The sequence below is a fragment of the Pelodiscus sinensis genome, chromosome 1, assembly GCF_052426305.1.
Source record: "Pelodiscus sinensis isolate ZL-2025 chromosome 1, ASM5242630v1, whole genome shotgun sequence".
Lineage (NCBI taxonomy): Eukaryota > Metazoa > Chordata > Testudines > Trionychidae > Pelodiscus > Pelodiscus sinensis.
Genome location: NC_143052.1, coordinates 78,614,018 through 78,634,395, shown reverse-complemented (window position 1 = coordinate 78,634,395; position 20,378 = coordinate 78,614,018). Strand labels below are relative to the sequence as shown.

Below are 20,378 nucleotides of genomic sequence, written 5' to 3'. Positions count from 1 at the left end.
AGAGCCTTTAAAAGGCCCAGGGCTGTGGGAGCTGCAGCAGCGACTGGGAACCCTGGGCCCTTTTGAATATGCTGGGACCTGGGGCAGTTGTCTCCTTTTCCCCCATACGTGGTTGTAGGTTTTCCCCTCAGCACAGCCAGCCAGCTCTCCAAACTGACATGAGGATGGGATTGAGTTATATTTTGCCTGCTTTTGTCTTTCACTTCCCCTTATGATGGTTTAATTGTATTAATCCCTGTACTCCCTCTGTTAATCCCTGTACTCCTTCTGTCACAGGATCTGTAATTTTGAGTCCCATTTATGCACACTGAAAAGCTCCAATTTATTGGAAAATGTGGAAAAGTGTTTGTATTTTTTGTTTGTTTTTTTCTTTTTCTGTTTACTAAATTAATTAATATGATAGGCAATCGAATCAAAGAATGCAGAGGGAATCTTTGATGCCAATTTGCATTTGAAAGCTCAAGTTGACCAGCTATCAGGGCGAAATGAAGAATTGAGACAGGAACTGAAAGGATCTCGAAAAGAGGCAATACATTTCTCTAATGAGTTAGCAAAAGCTAATATAAAGGTATATACTCTAATTTGTTTCCCAGTGATAATTTAGAACAAATACACTTAATACTTTGTATTAAAATTGTTTAAAATCCTAAATATTGCTGTCACTTTTTAATTTAACTGATAGATTTTATTTTTACTTACACATTTTGAAAATATGTAAATCCTGCAGCTATAATTGACAAGAGATACAATCCTAAATACTTGCTACTGTATTTATGGATTACATCTATGTACTTATTCTGAGTTAAAATCCAAATGTTATTCCATGCTTATAATAAAATTCCCAATACCAGTGCCCCATTATAGAGTTGGGTTTACTACGTGAGGTGTTGGAGACGGCTGTGCTAAAAATGAGTTGCAAAAAGAGTTTTGTTTCATTTTTCTTAAAATGAGTAATAATCATATTACACTTGATACAGACATAAGAGACTCTAATAGGCTAACTAACAGAGGCTCAACATATAGATTGATGTAAAAATGTTTTCCCTTTTGTCCACTGAAATCGCAGCTAATAATTTTAGCTCCACTGTGAATACTTTCAAATGTTTATATTGTATAGCCCAAAGGATTTGAGATTAACATTAAATTTATCTTCAAAGTGATGTCCTTTATAAGAAGCAGATTCTATATGTCCAGTATGAGTTCCTATTATCTGTAGCGTTAAAGAACAGTATTTTTTGGAGCATTGTTGTCAAAGTCTGTAGTCAGCCAAACCTCTTAGAAGGTTTATAAAAGAAGGAAATGGTAAATTTAGAATAAATGTGCTGAATAGCTATCAGAGCCATGCAGTTTAGCTTAGTCTTCATATGAAGGTTGGCAGGTTAAAAAGAAAGGAAAAATAACCTACAAATTAAGTGCGTCAGCAACTAACATAACTGAGATGTACCTCCAGGTGTGCGAGCTTGCTCTGGATGCTTGAATATTTTCAGCCATTTGACTCAAATGATTGAGATTCCATTTTTTATGGAATTGTAATTTTAAAGTAGAAACATTTACTTTATTATGAGATATTTATAATTCAAACAGTGTGAGACTGGATACTGCTACATTTTAGATTTGTATTTTTGGCTGAATAATAGGAGTTTCTTCTTACTCTATTCTCTTTGTTTGTTTTCTTTAGATTACACAGCTTAAAAATGAGATTTCTTTGTTACATCAATCAGAAGGTGCCAGTATAGTATTCAGAACAGTAAACCGTCCAGAAGGGTTGACTCCCTCAAGTGCCAATATAGTTAATTCTCAGAATGAATATTTAATACATCTTTTGCAGGTAATTGATTTAAATGTGGATGCTAGGGATGTTTGTAACGTATTTGTCGCCTTCCAAATCAGTTACCATATTGTATGTGAAAACTGGAGAGGCTGCTAAAAACTTGAACATATATTGTAATAGAATGTAGTTGTTTGAATCTCCCTTTTATTTCTAACCCTACCAAAGAAATGTACAAGGAAAAGCCAAGTTCTCCTCTTCTCCCCTCCCCAACAAAACAAAGAAGACTGCTTGCCTAGAATTGCATTATGTGATATGTATGTAGTACAGTCATTATATGTAATTTAAAGATCCTTAAAAGCAGGAATAGTTCAGTATGTCTGGAAGAAAACGCAGTATGCATTGGCTCCTCCTCCTGCACAGCTTGTGATACTTAATTTTTTTTCATTTTTTGGATCCTAAGCTGCATGTGCTTTGTGAGTTATGTTAAAGACTTTATACAGGTATTATATATTCCCAACATCACAAATAGACCTTTATACAAAATATTTGACAGAAAAATTTGGATGGAAGAGAGTTACATTTTTCACAGTGTCAAACAATTGTAAGGCCAGAGGACAATCAACAAACAATTTCTATACTGTTGTTCTTTTCATCTAAGTTTCCATGCTTGGTTTATGTAGAGAATTTTAGTATAGGAGGTTAGGAGACATTATTTAAGCATAAAATAAATAGTGAGCGAACATAATCTTTCTAACTTGGCCGATGGGAATGTGGCCTATTCTGTGAATTTATAAAGAAGGCCACTTCTTTTGCTTGCTATGAGTCAATGTTTTCATTACTAGAATTCCATAAATGTTGTTTTTCCAAGATTATATTAGAAGATTTTTTCCAAAGAAAGTTGACGTAGTATATCTAGCTGGAATCAATATATGATTACTAAATATATTTCTGTGTCCTGCCATGAAAAATTATTTATAGTCCTTAGAAACTTTTTCATTTAAAAAAAAAAAACCTGTAGTCATTATTTTGCTTGATTGAGCATTTATCAAGAAATACATAAAAGTTAATATGTAAGTGTTGTTTAAAATACTTCTGATTTTTTTAACTAAAAACTGGTCTGCAAATCCAGGCAACTGTCTTCGATGAATTCTCTCATGTTCTCCTTCTACACCCTACTTCTGTGCAAAGTTCCCTGTAGTCTTCAATTTACTGCTGTTATTTCTCATGTGACTTAGTTGTTCATTTTTGTGGCAGGAATGGTCTGAATGTTGAGAAGGACATAAATGTTTGAATTAAACCTGTTGATTGCTGAGATGAAGGGGGGGGGGGAGATAATAAATGGTGGGTGGGAACTTAAAACAAGCACATAGCTACCCATATTATTAGTTACGTTTATTATCACCCCTATCAGCTTGTGTATGTCAGAAAAGTTTTGTTTTTATAATATTGTGTACATATGGAGTATGAATTCATTTTCCAGTGTGCAAAGTGCTTATACTTTCCAGGTATGCAGTTTCATCAGTAGTCTGTGTGGATAACTCCCAAATGTCAAGTAATTCTCAAATCTTTTTGAACTGTGAATTGTAAAATTATTTATTTATTACTTATAAATATTTAAAATACTTTTATTTAGACTGTTTTTGTTATGTTTTAGCATAAAGGCAAAGGCTCTGTTTCTCCAGTGAATTAACCTCACTGGTGCAAAGGTCTCTACTAGAGAATACCATTGGATGACTATGGTTTTGATGAATATTTTCAGATTTGATGTATACATTCTTAATTATATAAAAATTTTATTTTGAAAATGATCACTAGGAGCTAGAAAATAAAGAACAGTTACTTAAGAAATTAGAAGATGCACTAGAAGAATATAAGAGAAAATTTGCAGTAATTCGCCATCAACAAGGCTTGCTGTATAAGGAATATCAGAGGTACAAATACTGTGGGATCTTTCTTTTGCGATGGTCTGGGTGATAAAACCTTAAACTTTCAAAATGTTTTTTAATTATTTGAAATAGTAGAAAATATTAATAATTTTTCCCACTGTCTTCAAGTTGTTATTTCTATCAGCATCATGGAGGCTTGTGTGAAAAGAAGGCATCTGTATATTCCCCCTCTGGTGGTGCTGTGCCCTCTTTAGAAAATCATTGTCTGTTGGGCTTACATTTTGTTGCCTGCCTTTGTAATTTTCATAGCAACAGAGATCCTATTAGTACCCGGAAAATTAGCAAACTGTGACACTGTCTAGTTTCCATTGCATCTGAGAATTCATTTGTACCTGACATTTTTAGAAGCCTCACTTCCACTCTCCTCCGCTTTCACACATAAGAACAGGGAAAATTGGAGCTCACAGGGAATCTTGTGCTTAGGGGACACAGTGTTATTGCAAAGGAGGAAAAGGAAACATTGTTCTAGATCAGGGGTGGGCAATAATTTTTGATGGCAGGCAACTCTACGGCTCCATCTAGACTACATCCCTCTATCGGCAGAGAGACGTAAATGAAGCACTTCAAAAGTGCAAATGAAGCTGGGATTTAAATATCCCATGCTTCATTTGCATAATCATGTAATGGCACTCTTTCGAAAAAGTGCTATTTCGAAATTGAAACCACAGTCTAGATGCGGTTCTTTCAAAAACGGGGCGCTTTTTCGAAAGATTCTGTAAACCGAAGTCTAGACTGTGGTTTCAATTTCGAAATAGCGCTTTTTCAAAATAACGCCAAACTCAAATTAGCTAATTCGGAATAAGCGCTGTGTAGATGCTTAATCCGAAATAGGGGGCCTCCAGCCCTTCCCTGTTTCACCTGGTGGCCACTCTGGGCCAAACCAGGAAAACCCTTCTCCTCTCCCCAGGCCCGGAGCCCTGAAAGGGTAGACTCTGGCAGCACTACATGTGCCAGAGCCAGACCTGCCAGCAGTCACTGCCCCTCACCAGTGGCCACACAATGAGCCAGGCAGCCAGTGGCAGTGAGCTGTCCCTCTCCCAGTCCCCCAGCACCCAGGAGCCAGCCAGGGGCCGTAGACAGTGGGCGCCCTCCTGGACTACGGCGGAGATCACGAACCTCATTGAGGTTTGCGGGCAGGCCCCTAATGTCCATGATATCCGCACTAGATGGAGGAACGTGGCCGTCTACGGCTGCATAGCTGCCACCATGGGCAAGAAAGGTCACAGGTGCACCCAGGAGCAGGTGCGCCTCAACATAAAAGAGCTGCGGCAGACGTACGCCAGGGCCACTCGGGAGCTCTGCAGCAGAGGCAGAGACCTGCTGCTACTTCGCCGCCCTGGACCGCATCCTGGGGGGCGGTGCGGTCCGTGCCACCCCGGGGGGCAGCGAGCTGGGACCAAAGGGCCCTGACCAGGGTGTGGAGGAGAAGCCGCCACGCCAGCAGCACCCCCAAGCAGTCCCAGGAGAGGAGTCAGCAGGGTCGTCCAGGAAGGCCACACCATGTAAGTGCTGTCACTGTCCCCTTCCCCCGGGGGGGGGAGGGGTGACCAGGGACCGTGCACGTGGCCCTTGCTTACCATGCATCACGCAGCAACCTGTGCATGTGTGAGCACGTGCAGTGCCACCCCTGGGCAGGTGGCTCCAGCTGCCTGCCACACGGGCCATGGCCTTATAGCCACACGCATGTGTGAAGAGACCTGACATGCTCCTGATCCCGGGGCGGGACACAGCAGGACACCCTCCCTTCACAAGGCCCCTCTAATATCTCTCCCCTCACCTCGGCTGCACTATACACAGCACAGGGGCCTGGGTGCGGTCTCGGGGCAGCTCTCACTCCCGGCGATAGCCGGACAATCCGACCATGGCCTCTATGCAAGCACAGTGGCTCTGACGGTGCAGGGCACGGTCATTCTCACCTCACAAAGGTGGTCTGGGCTTCACCCACTGTGTCCCCAGGGAAAACTGACCACTTCTCTTCTTTCTCCACAGCCGCACCAGCTGCGCGTGCCGGGCGCACCACCCCGCCTGGGACCGCCTCCTACACCCGAGGACTCCTCTGGAGGACCACTCGAACACAGCAGGGCTACCACGAGCAGCACCTGGGGGCCCTGTGAGCCCTGCACTGCACCCTGGAGCAGTGGGTGCAGGACGAAAGGGACTTCTGGCGGGAGCTGCTTTCCCAGGGTCATGCCATATGCAACGACCTAAACACCCTGGTGCAGAGCATGCATCCTCGTGCCGCTTCAGCGCCTCCTCCTCCTCCCACTCCTTCTCGCCCTACTGTCTCTCCCTTCTCAACCTCCATACCCTCCTCCCCATCCCCCCGGGGACGCCGTCCTGGGAGAGAGTCGGCCTAGCGGCACCCCTGAACTTCCCCTCCCCCTCCTTCCCCTTGCTTCCCCCTTCCAGCTCCCTCCTCCCAGTTTTCCCCCTCCCCTCTCCCACCCTCTTTTCCCAGTGTCCCCAGAATTTCATACCCCCCCCAGTTTTGTTAAATAAACAGTTTATATTTTTGAAAATACGTGTATTTTATTTGACATCAGGAAGGAGGGGTAGGGAGGGGTAAGTGGAAGGACGTGAGGGAGGAATGAGGCACAAGCCCCTAATGGAGCACACATGAAGACTGTTACTGCCTGCAGAACCCAGGGGCAGCTCTGGCTCCATGTTGCAGAGTGCTGTGATGTCCCGAGTGAGGGCAACCAGACCATGCAGAGACAAAATGCTTTGCTGTCCCTCATCGAGGTAGACAAGCAAGCTCAGGGATACCTGAGAACTGGCTGTCCGGGAGGGTCCCTTTAAGCACAGACCTCAGATATCCTCAGGCAGCAGCCCCACACAATAAGTCCTGACCTGGTGCACTGCTGGAACTGATTCCGGCCAACCTTAAATGCGATTCAAAGTCCACTCAGTGTGGACGTGCTATTTCGAAATAGCAAAACACTATTTTGAAATGCATTTTGTGTATAGACGCGTTATTTCGAATTAACTGTTTCTAAATAAGATATTTCGAAATAACACTGTAGTGTAGACATACCCATAGACTTCAGAAGGAAAATGCACCAGGATTCCATTACATAACAGGGTAGCAGTCTGTCAAAAGTCTGGTATCCTCTTCTTCTTTTTAACTCTTCTTTTTCACAAGATGGAGATCTGGGCTTTTTGCAAGAAGTATCTTGTACTTCAGGTATTCAGGTTTGATAGAATATTTGTCTTCATAACATGTTCTTCAACTTAGACAAGTATCCTTTCCTTACCACAGAATATAAAAATTTGCAGTTCCAACTTCTAATAGTGTACTTCATTTTGAGTTTTCTGAATACATTTTAAAAAACTGAAAAATTTGTTAATGTTTAAATAGCATATTTCAGTTGATAAATCTATAATGGTAACATGATGTATGAACTGTTTTGAAAAATCTTTACAGTATTTCATATTTTTAGTGAAAACAATGAACTATTTTTATTTAAATGAATATACATATATATTTATAGCGAAAAAGAAAGTTGGCAAACAGAATCTGAAAAAATGTTAGAAGAAAAGAAGAAACTGGAAGATCAAAAAGAACAGGATGCTATAAAAATAAAGGAATACAATGTAAGTAGTTTTCAAAAAAAATCTCTAGCCGTGCTTGAAAATGTGAGGAGGGGGGAAGACGAGGGGGTGCTGGGGTGAGTTGGCTTAAAAGCCGGTTAGCTCCAGTTCCATGGGAGGGGCAAGGGCACGGGCACAGCAGTGGTGTTCCACCCTTGAAATGTACAAGAGACCCCTCTGGGGCTCTTATACATTTCAAAGCAGAAGTGCTGGGGTCAGCCACATGGCACTTCCGCCTTCGAAATGTAGCAACAGCCAGGAAGGCTCTTGCTACATTTCTAAGCGGAAGCACCTTTATCAACTAATTGAATAGTCGATGGAAATTCCATCAACTATTCAATTAGTTGATTAATCTAATTTTAACATCCCTAGTATACAGATAGGGACCAGATCTCAAAGTTACAGGTAAATAACCTCCTCTTTTTCTTGTTGGAAAATGTGCTCACTCCAACTGAATGCAGTGGATCTTTGGCTCATTGAAAAAAAATGGATTGTTTGCTTTCTTTAAGGGCTCCCTCTGTGGCTGGGCTGGGGGTGGGATAGGAATTTACTTGGGCTGATGTGGGAAGAACAGGAAGTGGCTGGATCAGATCTGGGACACTGTGTCTCCAGGTAGTTGAGGGAGGGGATGGTTATATCCCAGGCAATAGGCAATTTCAGAGGTTCCCCTCTCTCTTAGCAACAACAAGCTAGCAGCATCCCTCAGACTATATATAATAGGACCACTTTTTTACACAATCAGCTGTGGACATTATGCTAATAGCCTTTTTGCTTCCAGGACTGGGAAGGAGTTAACTGAGATGAGATTGTTGAAGGGGGTTGCTTTTATGGTTTTTTTTTTTAAAATAATTTTTCCACAGCAGGTCATGGGTACATCAGGGTAAGGCGTTTCAGACAAGGTATAGCAACTTACTCAGTAATTTATGGCACACGTCCAGTACAAGTACTTATTGGGAAGGGGATGTCATTCTCTGATAAACTGTATTTGGAAGTAGATTTAGTGGAAAGCTAATAGAATTATGTACAAGTTGGGCCTTCTTGCTCTGGGAGGCTTGAGACCTGACTGGTCTCAAACCGGGGAGTTTGCCAGACCAGAGGTCAATAACAGCCTCTCTGCTGCTGGCCTCTCTGCTGCTGGCCTCTCCACTCCAGGCCCTGCTCCCAGCCACTGAGCTCCAACCTCAGCATCAGGACTCTGTTTCCAGCCTCTGAGTTCCAACCCTAGCCATTGGCCCCTGGCCTAGCCACTAGCCCAGCTTTCTGGTCCGGCAACATCCGTGGTCCTTCCAGGCCAATTTTTCCCATTGATTTTTCCAATTCTCGTGCACCCACGGGGTTCCTGACTTAATTTGATGACCAGAGAGTCATGGATTCAAGAGAAGTTCAGCCTATAGAAAAAAATATTTCAATAAGGAAAGTTTGTCTGCATAGAGCCTGAGCTCTGATTAATTTATTTAGTGGCATTTATTTCCATAAGCTATAAAAATACAAAAGTAATAATATTTTATTGATTTTACAGAATTTACTGGATGCCCTTCAGATGGGTACTGATGAAACCAAAAAATTACTTGCAGAAAGCAGTAGAAAAATGACAGTCTTGCGAGTGAATGAACGGTCACTGACAAGGCAATATACAACTTTACTTGAAATGGAACGGCATCTTAGAAAAGAAAATGAGAAGCAAAAGACTGAAGTAACTTCAGTGGAGACTGCAGTTGGAGAAAAGATTGGACACTTGCAGCGTTTCAAGGTATAGCTCGTATAATATACATTTTATGCTTTATTTCATTTATTTTGCACTATATGACATTCTGAAAGGTGAACACAGAGTTGGAAACATTTGTGACTTGCATTTATTTATTTGTTTTAAAATTGGCATTTTGAAGTCTACTGCTAGTTCGACTGGTAAAAAGACATGGCTATGATTTTGGAAGAACAGAAGCACAATATCAGATTACATCTTGCCATAATACTGGTTGACCAGTCAGAAGAATTTTGTTGTTTAGATGTTTTAACATGTAAACAGCATGTTCATCTCTATACCTAAAATATATAATACAGTTTTTCTCAGTATTCAAACTGGTATTAAAGGTTTATGATATCCAGCATTGTATTTCCCATTCTGTGTCAGCCTGTGTCACTGTTCAGGCACAGAGATTCTGGTTTCAGCCCACTATTTTTATTTTAAGTACAATTAAAACTTCATAATCTGTAAGAAGTGATTCTCACCATTAAACCTTTTAAAATTAGAAGGATTTTAATTATACATCTTTATAAGATATGCTTGTAAGTACCAGAAATGATAAACTGGAAGTGACAAATGCAACTTAACTATCAATACACAATCTGGTGGATATGAGAAAAGTAAATGTAGAACTAGGTATTGGTATATTATACACTAAGGATATTAAATTTTGATTAATCAGCTAATCGAGTAGTTGATGAACTTTCCCCTGACTACTCAATTAGTCGATAAGTGGGGGGCACTTGCTATCCCCACACGGCTCTTACTACATATAAAAGGCAGAGGTGTAGCAGGAAACTTGGGGTGGGCAGGGACTCAAGGCAGAGGTGCAGTAGTGGGGACTGGGCAGGAGTGGGGACTGCTCGAGTCCTTGCTCTTCCTGGGTTCTCCGCTGCACCACTGCCTTTTAAATGTAGACCCTCTGGGTCTCTTACTACATTTAAACGGCAGAGGTGCAGAAGTTGGGACCTAGCACGAGCAGGGAATACTTCAGTCCCTGCTTGCACTGTTTCCCCTGCTGCACCTTTGCCTCCCCCCCACGGAGATGCTGCTGTGGGGAACCAGATTTTAAGCTGGTTCCCCATACTGCTGGCTCCTGCTCCCCCACCCTGCTGCCTCCGATACAGAGTCAGCAAGTTGAGGGGGAAGTGACTAATCAAGTAGTGACTTGACTACCCGATAAGCCTAGGCTTATCAGGTAGTTGACTAGTTGCTTATATCCCTATTATACACACAGGTGTTATTTACAATTAAGAATCAAGGCTGGGATTTTCAAAAGGCCAAATACAACATAACCTCTGTTTTGGTAGGCACAGTGTTCAGCATCATAGGAAAACTGCTTAGATTTGCAATGGCATAACTGATAGTGTTAAAATCCCGTATTTCTTTTGTCTCAAAATGCTGTGTTCCCTGTGAGACAGTTTTTCTGGTCTCTTACAATAAATTAAGTTACTGAACTATTTTGAAATTTATCTCTTAAATAAAATTAAAAAACGGATGGGAACAGGCCAAGTTCTAAAAGTAGTACTGAAATAATTGTCCTTACAGAACTGTTTTGATATTCGTATTGGGTATATTTGGAAAAAAAACAAGCATTGCTTTAATTGTATTTTAGGAGAATGGTAGCAATTTAACAAGCTTCAGGTATACAGTAAATTAATATAATATGATTATTTTCATAGGAAATGGCAAGCTTTAAGATCGCAGCTCTGCAAAAAGTTTTAGATGACAGTGTACCTCTGTCTGAGCTAGAACTGGCTAATAAGCAGTATAATGAATTAACTGCTAAATACAGGGATATACTACAAAAAGATAACTTGCTTGTCCAGAGAACAACAAACTTGGAGCACATGGAGGTAATGTTACTTGATACTCTAGACCTTTATGCAAATAATCACGTTTTGTTATTGTGAAGAATAATATAAATGTACAGATTGTCCCCCTTGGGTTATGTTTGTGGCTGCACCGCTGCAGTGCTGATGCTCATTACAGTATTGGGAGGGATTTTTCTGTTGCTGTAGTAAATTCACCTCATTAGAAGGTGGTAGCTGGGTCGGTAGACGTCTTCCTTCAACCTAACTAACACTGTCTACACTAGAGCTTAGGTCAGCATATCTATTCACTCAGAGGTGAGAATTTTTCACACCCCGATGGACATAACTATGTTGATGTAAGATGCCAGTGTAGACCATTTGTAAAAAAGGGGGTCACTGTAGCTGCTGTAACACTACATCTTCTCCTGTTACCTCATTTCTATGGAAGTTCCATTGCTGGATCTCCTCACAGTAGGAGATTCATAGAGGATTAGAGGGCGTGAAGGATAAGAGCTGTCATATTCTAAATACTGATGTGATAAGCAGTTTTAGAAAGACCTGAGAGAGACGGTGACTGAGTTATTTAAGGAACTTGGAGCAAAGTCTAGGCAAGAGATAATAGAACCTCAAATTGTAAAGCTTTCCTTTCTGTAATTGTTATTGAGCAAAATGTCAACCATTGTCAGTGTTGTTAGCAAAGAGGATAAAGAGACCATATATCGGGGTGGGCAATAATTTTAGAAGGGGGGCCACTTCACAAATTTTTAAAGTGGGCTGGGGCCACCCTGGAAGGGGCGGGACCTTGGGCAGGGCCAGGATACTTCTGGGCTCCCCTGCCCACAGACCCTGATTGGCCTGGGGGTGAAGTCTTTGTTCCTCGCCTCCTGGCGCCTATAGAGAACTGCCAGCTGTTCTGAACAGCTGGTGGTTCCCTCTAGGCACTGCATGGCCCTGGTGGCAGGAAGGGTCTTCATATGGTCCCCTCACCTTCAGGCCAGTCAGGGCCTGGGAGCAGGGGAATGCACAAAATCTTTTGCCCTCTGTCCCCACCTTGCAAGGGGCACACAGCATTTAGAGTGAACTGCCAGCTGATTTGAAGAGCTGGCAGTTCATTCTAGGTTCTGTGTGCCCCTGGAGGGAGGAGGAGACTTCATGTACTCCCACCATCTCCAGGTCGCTTGGTAGACTGGATCCAGCTCACAGAGGCTTTCTTGCCCACCCCTGCCATATATCCCGATTTAAACTGGTATAGTTCCTGTTTTTCACATGAAGCTCTCTGTGTCTAACACGTTTTTTTTGAGAAACACCTGAAATGTCCTGCTTTTTCATTTTACCCCTCAAAATATTTGGGTTTTTAGTAACTAATTGTTTTGTATGACAGTATGCTTTTAAACAAATAGAACTACCTCTGTGTTTACCAGTAACAATCCAATGGTAAGAGAGGTTAGTGTGACCAGTAGTATTTGGGAACATGAGAAAGAGGAATGTGTACAGGCAATCAATGCTGTGCTTTTTCCCAAATAAAAAAATGTTAATGACACTTACCTTGTGTGCCATGATAAGTTCAGAAACTGAGTTATTGGAATCAATCCTGCTCCATGGAGCAAGAACAACACTTGTTTGACTCAGAAACTGAGAGTAGTGATACCAGCACATATATTTTTAAAATGTACTTTTGTGAAGAAACCATTCAGAAATATAAATTTGTAAAAATGTCATTGCAAAAATGAACAGCTTTTTTATTTAGAAAACATGGTCACAGTATTCTATAGGGACCAGTGAAATGCAGCTATTACTGCTGACTTTTTTTTAAACGGAAGTGGTGGGCTCTCTTCTCTCTTTGTGGTGCTGAGAAGTGTCTGCAGCCTTCAAAACCCATGCTTTCCCACTTCATTGAATCTCAACAGTGGGACTACAAGTTGGACCTCCTTGAATTTTCTGGACCAGGGGAGGTCTCCTGACACCAGCCTCTCAGCTCATCATCCACTGCTGGCAAGCTACCCCAGCAGGCAACCCTGCCTCATGCTCCCTCCAGAACTTGGCTGGGCTTCTAGTCCAGCTACTGCTGGCTCTTTGGCCAGCACAGGCACCAGCTCCTGTTGCAAGGCTCCAGTCCTGCATAGCCAGAAGCAGCCGTGGGGTTGAGGCTCCGGTCCCACAAAGCTGAGACCAGTCACAGGCCTGAGGCTCTGGTCCTGGCCCTATGCAGCCCCAGTCCTATGTAGCTGGGGGAAGCTGAAGGGCTCTAGCCATTTCACCACACAGCTGAAGGAAGCTGCTGTGGGGCTTTGGCCCCGGTCCTGTGCTGCCCCCAGCCGGGCTGCTGACCATAATGCTCCACCCAGCTGGCCTGCTGCCCTTAGGTTCCTGGGCTCTCTGGTCCAGGACCATCCAACTCTCTGGACTAGAGAGTGCCAGATTTTGGAGGTACAACCTCATGACATAAAACTCCTTTATAATAACCTTGTCCACAGGCTTTTGTGAGAGTGGTGACAATTTAGCACACAGGTGCTACATAGACAGTTATTCCAGACATTGTTTTTGGGTTGTTTGATGTATAGTTGGTAACTACAGAATGAGTTTTAAAAGGTCAAAAACTAAGAAGCATGAATAAAATGTGTGAAACTAAACCAATTAAAATAGAGTACTTTTCAACAGCCTTTCCTCTTTAAAAAAAAAATCATGAACATTTAAAGCAACATAAATCTTTTGTTTGTTGTGTAGCTTTAAGAATTAGTCAGCCATCATTTGATTTGTGAGAGGGAATTCAACACTGTTGATAAAAATTCATGGTAACTGAAGTGTATGATATATTCAGGACAATGCCAAACATTTTGATTATTGTATAGGAAGTGGATACCACTTAGTTGTATTATGAGTTAGTAGGTTATGCCAAACCATAATATTTTAATCATCAGCCATGTTACTGTTTTGTTGCTCTATTACATTGTTACTTCTCTGACATGCAGAGTGAAAATGCATCCTTAAAGGAACAGATAAATGCATTAAATAAGGAACTTGAGATCACAAAAGAAAAACTTCACACTGTGGAACAAGCTTGGGACCAAACAACTAAATTGGGCAAGTATAAATACTGTTTCATATCAATAAAGAACATACAATATTTCCTTTGGAAAACTAATTTTTATAAATACAGCCTCTCTCCAACATACAAACCGGTTACGGACCAAGCAATTGGTCGTAACTCAGTTTGTTCGTAAGTCGGACCCCATAGAGTTACATGCGACCGCGCTGTTTGTAAGCGCGGATTGCGTTCATAACTCGGGGTCTGCTATTTACGACAGTTTTGGTTGTAACTGAACGGTCGTAAGTCAACTGTTCGGAACTCGGGGACTGGCTGTATTAAAAACAAAATGCTTTAAAGAAATTTTATATAATGCATTTTCTTCATCTCTTCTTCATTCAGAGATTTAAAAAAAAGTCATGCAAAAACCTTACTCAAATTTAAGATTATTTTAGTCTTATTGAGAACCTGTTGGTTGGTATTTATCAAATAGAATAGATGTTTATTATTAGTTAGGTTAGCTATACTAATATTTAGTTAAAGCTTGAAATCCAGGAAACATTTTTAACAATGCTTTTTCATTGTCTTGATTGCTGACGGCCAGTTCTGACTTCTTTTACCTTTTGGTGGTACCCTCCCAGGGCAGATCTATTCCTTAACAGCTGGGCTACATCTTGACTGGCATGATTTTGCGGAAAAGAGCGTCTAGATTGGCATGGACGCTTTTCTGCAAAAGCGCTTTTGCGCAAAAGCATCCGTGGCTGATCTAGACGCGCTTTTGCGCAAAAAAGCCCCGATTGCCATTTTCACAATCGGGGCTTTTTTGTGCAAAACAAATTTGAGCTGTCTGCACTGGTCCTTTTGTGCAAAAGCTTTTGCGCAAAAGGACTTTTGCCCGAACGGGAGCAGCATAGTATTTCCGCAAGAAGCACTGATTTCTTACATGAGATTGTCAGTGTTCTTGTGGAAATTCAAGCGGCCAGTGTAGACAGCTGGCAAGTTTTTCCGCAAAAGCACTTGCTTTTGCGGAAAAACTTGCCAGTCTATACACAGGCTAGAGAATCTTGTGGTTCATTCACAAGGGAATTGCTGCCCTCCAGTGGTATTAACAGCTTTCAGTCACTCCTTTCAAGTGAGCTAAGGGTTGGGATTAAGCCAAGGGGAACCTTTTTTGGTTGGGGGGCCACCAATCCACAGAAAAATTAGTCGGGGGCTGCACACAAGTCAGAAGCCAAAAAAGAAAAACCTCACTGACCTGGCCCCTCACTTAGAAGGAGAAAGACACTCCTCACATTCTTCTTGCACACCAGAGCCTAGGGGGGCCCAGGCTAGTAGTTTTTGTGTGCTCCAGCCCCACATGGGCCAGTGTCAGGTTTGGAGTGCCCGTGCAGGCTCCCCAATGCAGATGGACAAGCCCTGAGTCTCGAGGGCCGGATCCAGGCAAGCCGGGGGCTTCATCATGTCCCTGGACCTTAGATTCCCCACCCCTGGATTAAGGACTCCGATTTTTTAAGTAACCTCAGTTGAATCTGTATCAAAGGTCCTGGTTTTTTATTGCAGCATCGGTCAAGTAACCGGGCAAGTGGTTTGTGGGTTTCTTCTGCCTAGATTTACAAACCTCAACATAGTACTTCTATGTTCTCAATAACTGCAACATTGTGTAGCTCCAACATACTTCCCCATTTTTTCTCTTTTATGTAGTCATCTCTTCTACTCTTGTTTGGTTACTTAGTTTTTTATTCATTATCTGCTAGTTTTTTGCTAGCTGAGATACTAAAAATGAGAGGTTACATTGGTGTAATTCATAAGGTATAAACATGCTGAAAATAGTGAAGAATTTAAAAATTGGGTAGTAACAAACAACATATCTCAGTGGTGATTGAACCGTTGTACACCCACACCTTGAATGCTGCATGCAGTTCTGGTCACCCTGTCTCAAAAAAGATATATTAGAATTGAAAAAGATATAGAGAAGTGCAGCAAAATGATTTAGGAATGGAACAGCTTCATAAGAGGAGAGATTAAAATGCCTGGGATTGGTCAGCTTTGAAAAGAGATGATTGAAGGAGATTTGATAGAGGGCTATAAAATAATGAAAGATATGGAGAAATTGAGTAAGGCAGTGACATTTACACCTTCAAATAACACAAGAACTAAGGTTTACCCAATGAAATTCTAGTTCCAGAAATTATTTGTGTGTTCTGGTTCCTTACAGAGATAAATCAAAAGTGTTACTTTAAGAAGTTGTTTTTGTTTTTCCAATTTAAAATCTTGTTAAAATATTATTCAATGTAGGGGGTGATAGTGCCATGGACAAAGCCACAAAAGCAATAACCAACAGTGAAATAGTTTCTATTTCCAAAAAAATCACTGTGCTGGAAATGAAGGAACTAAATGAAAGACAGAGAGCTGAACACTCACAACGAATGTATGAACATTTAAGGAACACTTTAAAGCAAGTGGAAGAACGTAACTTTGAATTGGAAACAAAGTTTGCTGAGGTATATAGAGATTTAATTCTGTAATTTGTCAAATATATTCTAGAAATGCACTTTTAGCTTTTGGATATATTGTTGTATTAGATACCATTGGTGCCTTTTTTTAATAGATAGGTTTACTTATCAAAATGTAGCTGGTTATAAATAGATTTTTATTGAAGTATAGATTTATTCAATAATTTATTTCAGAATTTAGTTATTCACGGTAAGATTAATGCTGGTATATATAATGCTGGTATATGGTAATGTTTCTGACTTTGTTGACTTTTGCATCCTCCTCCTCTCTTTCTTACCTCCAAAATGATGTCATCTTGATTTTCTGTGAAACTTTCTATGTCCTTTTCTGTATTGTGTCTTATGCTTGGAATATTATCTGCTGGTAGGCTTGCCAGATGCTTTCACCAAAAATCCTGAACATGACACAAAAAAAATTTGGTTGGGCAAACCCCCCCCCCCCCAAAAAAAAAAACAAAAACGGAGAATAAAAGAAAAAACAGAAAATACTGGACATTTTACAGGGGCCAGAAATAATGGACTGTCTGGGTGAAAACTGGACACCTGGCAACCCTATCTGCAGAGCTTTTTGCTGTGCCATCTCAGGTCCTGGCAAAATCTGTTTTGGCCCAAAGATTCTTGACTTCCAAAAGTGACTAGTAACCATGGGTACTTCAATTTTTGGTGCCGAATTGGAGATTTTTTTTCAAGGGGCCTGATTTTCAAAAAACGTTGAACACTAATTAACTCTTCTAAAATATGGACCTATTAAGGTGTCTCAAATTGAGCATTGAAAATGACTGGTCACATTACTGTAAAAATGATGACTAATAATTTTTAATATAAATACACCACTCGGTGAATTGTTATTCTTATTTATTATTTGTAGTAACAGCCCCAAAGTTCTAGGCATTGTGCAAACATATAACAAAGAGAGTCACTATCTTGAAGAGTTTACAATACAAGTATTGTTCCCTTTTCCTACCCCCATTTTATATTAGTTTCTTACTTTCACTGTTTCAAGAAACTGAAAAAAATGGTTTTCATTTAGAACACTTACTTGTAAGGATGCCTGTATAGATTCTCTGACATGAGTGCAATGTTGGAAACAGGAAATTGGTTTTAAAGAGTGAAACAAAAGAAAACTAAAGGAAAAATTGAGGGAAAACAGTATCTCAAAATACAACTTCACAACATTTTGTGCTAATTACAAATATATTGTATGCCTATTCCTAACGAATTTAGCAAATAAATTTTGTTTTTTAAGCTTACTAAAATCAACCTTGAGGCACAAAAGGTGGAACAGACATTAAGAGATGAACTGGCAAACAGTGTGAGTAAAGCAATAAGTGATGCAGATAGACAAAAAATCATGGAGCTAGAGAAGAGTGAAATGGAACTGAAGATTGAGGTATCAAAGTAAGTGCAGAAGTATCAAATTTAGTATTACAGTATATTTGGAAGTATTTTGTAATTTGTAATATAGATACATGTTGCTTATATTAACGGAAACAGTTTTTATCTGTCTTTATGTATATTCTAAATCTGGAATTTTAGATGAAGAATTACAGAAAGGACTTGGTTAATAAGAACAGTGATGCTGATAGGTCTTAAGCAGATGCTTAAGAGCTGTCTTGTATAGGTATGAATGTAAACATGGGCTTAAATGCTTTCCTGCATTGGGGCTTTAATTAGATGATATAGCATTTTGTATTTGAGTTTAAACAATATTTTGTTCCTTTTGTTGCATTCTCATTAAGTATAACCTGGTAAAAATACTACAGGAAGACAAAAATATTATTTTTTGGAAAAGCCATTGAAGCCAATTCTTCATAGATATTTTCTTTAAAAAAAGTATTTTGAAAGAAACTTGCTTATGTAAAGTATTTTAAGTATCATTACCTCAGTGGTTTTATATGTGCCCAGAAACAAGATCTCTGAGTTAATCTTCTGCCATATATGCCCTTCTGAAAGTTACCTGATATAACAAATACTGCAGCTTTTTTGCATAAGAATGTTTTCAGTAGAAAATGACATGAAAAAATATAATCTACTCATAAGGTGAATTGTTCCTAAATAAGTTTTTAAAGTAATATAAGGCTATTGTTTTTATGGTAAAAGGAACATACTATTTTTGTTTTGAAAGATACAGTTAATCAAGACTTTAGTACATCAAAATCTCCCAAAAGTTAAAAGCAATCTGCAATGCCATATAATTGCAGAGATTATAAAGATGCCACAAGATATTAATAATGCATCTTTCTGATGTCCTAAGATTAGCAGTATGCATATGAATTGAAATACTAACCTTTATGACCTAGAGATATAATTGTGACTGTGGACAATGAACTCACAGGGTAAATAGTCTACACCCCTTCCAGTGCTCCTCTCTTCAGTTGTTGGGTTTTTTTTCTGTATAGAGCAACTGTACATTTTTTAGTAAATACTTTTTTAATCAGGAGCTTGAACTCTTGAAGTTATTTGAGATGTTTATTATTGACATCAGTAGTGAAACAGAAGAATCAGATCCATAAACCTCAGTCTTGTTTCCTAAATAGGCATGAGAAGAGATCAGTTGGAGCTTTATTAATGGGACAGTATCCAAATTACTGTCCTTTATTTGTGGGGAAAGAAGGGGAAAAGATCTGGAAATGTTCACTTTGAATGTTCTAATATGGGGGAGAAAGGCTTTTAAACATCTGTCTTCAGGACCTTTTAAGTAGTGCAGTTTAACAGGTAAAGGAACATAAGAACGGCCCTACTGGGTCAGACCAAGGTCCATCTAGCCCAGTATCCTGTCTGCTGACAGTGGCCAATGATAGATGCCCCAGAGGGAGGGAACACAACAGGTAACCTTCACGTGATCCCTCTCTTGTCATCCATTTCCAGACAAAGAGAGGCTAGGGACACCATTCCCACCCATCCTGGCTAATAGCCATTGATGGACCTAACCTCCATGAATCTATCTATCTCTTTTTTGAACCCTGTTAAAGTCCTAGCCTTCACCACATCGTCTAGCAAGAAGTTTCACAGGTTGACTGTGCGCTGAGTGAAGAATAACTTCCTTTTGTTTGTTTTAAACCTGCTTCTTATTAATTTCATTTGATGACCCCCTAGTTCTTACATTATGGGAACCAGTAAATAACATTTCCTTATTCACTTTTTCCACACCAGTCATGATTTTATAGACCTCTATCATATCCCCCTTCAGTCACCTCTTTTCTAAGGGTATGTCTACACTTGCACCCTCTTTCGAGAGAGGGATGCAAATGAAGACATTTGAAATTGCAAATGAAGCTGGGATTTACATATCCTGTGCTTCATTTGCATAATCACGTTATGGCACTATTTCGAAATAGCGCTATTTTGAAATAACAAACGCGGTGTAGATGCGGTTATTTTGGGAGAATAACCTTCTTCCGAAATAACTGTTAAACCTCATTTTATGAGGAATAAGGGTTATTTCGAGAGAAGTGTGTGCTCTTGAAATAACTGTGTCTTAACAGTGTTTGTTATTTTGAAGTAGTGCTATTTCGAAATAGTGCCATAACGCGATTATGCAAATGAAGCATGGGATATTTAAATCCTAGCTTCATTTGCAATTTTGAATGTCTTCATTTGCATCCCTCTCTCGAAAGAGGGTGCAAATATAGTCATACCCTAAGATAAAAAATCCAAGTCTTTTTAATCTCTCTTTATATGGGAACCATTCCAAACCCCTAATCATTTTTGTAGCCCTTTTCCAATGCCAATATGTCTTTTTTTCAGATGAGGCAACCACATCTATACGCACTATTCAAGATGTGGGCGTACCATGGTTTTATATAGCGGCAATAAGAAATTCTCTGTCTTATTCTCTATCCCTTTTTTAATGATTCTTAACATTGTTTCCTTTTTTGACTGCTGCTACACACTGAGTGGATGTTTTCAGAGAACTATCCACAGTGACTTCAAGAACTGTCTCTCTCTTGAGTAGTTGTAGCTAAATTAGTCCC

General features: G+C 40.2%; 1 protein-coding gene across 3 annotated transcripts in view; it reads left to right on the top strand.

Moving 5' to 3' along the window:
* CEP290 (centrosomal protein 290) overlaps positions 1–20,378 on the top strand; it is a 125,512-nt gene that overhangs the window by 42,849 nt on the left and 62,285 nt on the right. For all 3 annotated transcript variants that reach the window (XM_006114000.5, XM_089780184.1, XM_075932784.2), the window contains 9 exons: positions 404–568; positions 1,679–1,828; positions 3,587–3,702; positions 7,209–7,311; positions 8,828–9,058; positions 10,735–10,908; positions 13,836–13,947; positions 16,187–16,392; positions 17,651–17,802. In XM_006114000.5, coding sequence (XP_006114062.3) covers positions 404–568; positions 1,679–1,828; positions 3,587–3,702; positions 7,209–7,311; positions 8,828–9,058; positions 10,735–10,908; positions 13,836–13,947; positions 16,187–16,392; positions 17,651–17,802 — 1,409 coding nt within the window. The remainder of the gene's footprint in view (positions 1–403; positions 569–1,678; positions 1,829–3,586; positions 3,703–7,208; positions 7,312–8,827; positions 9,059–10,734; positions 10,909–13,835; positions 13,948–16,186; positions 16,393–17,650; positions 17,803–20,378) is intronic.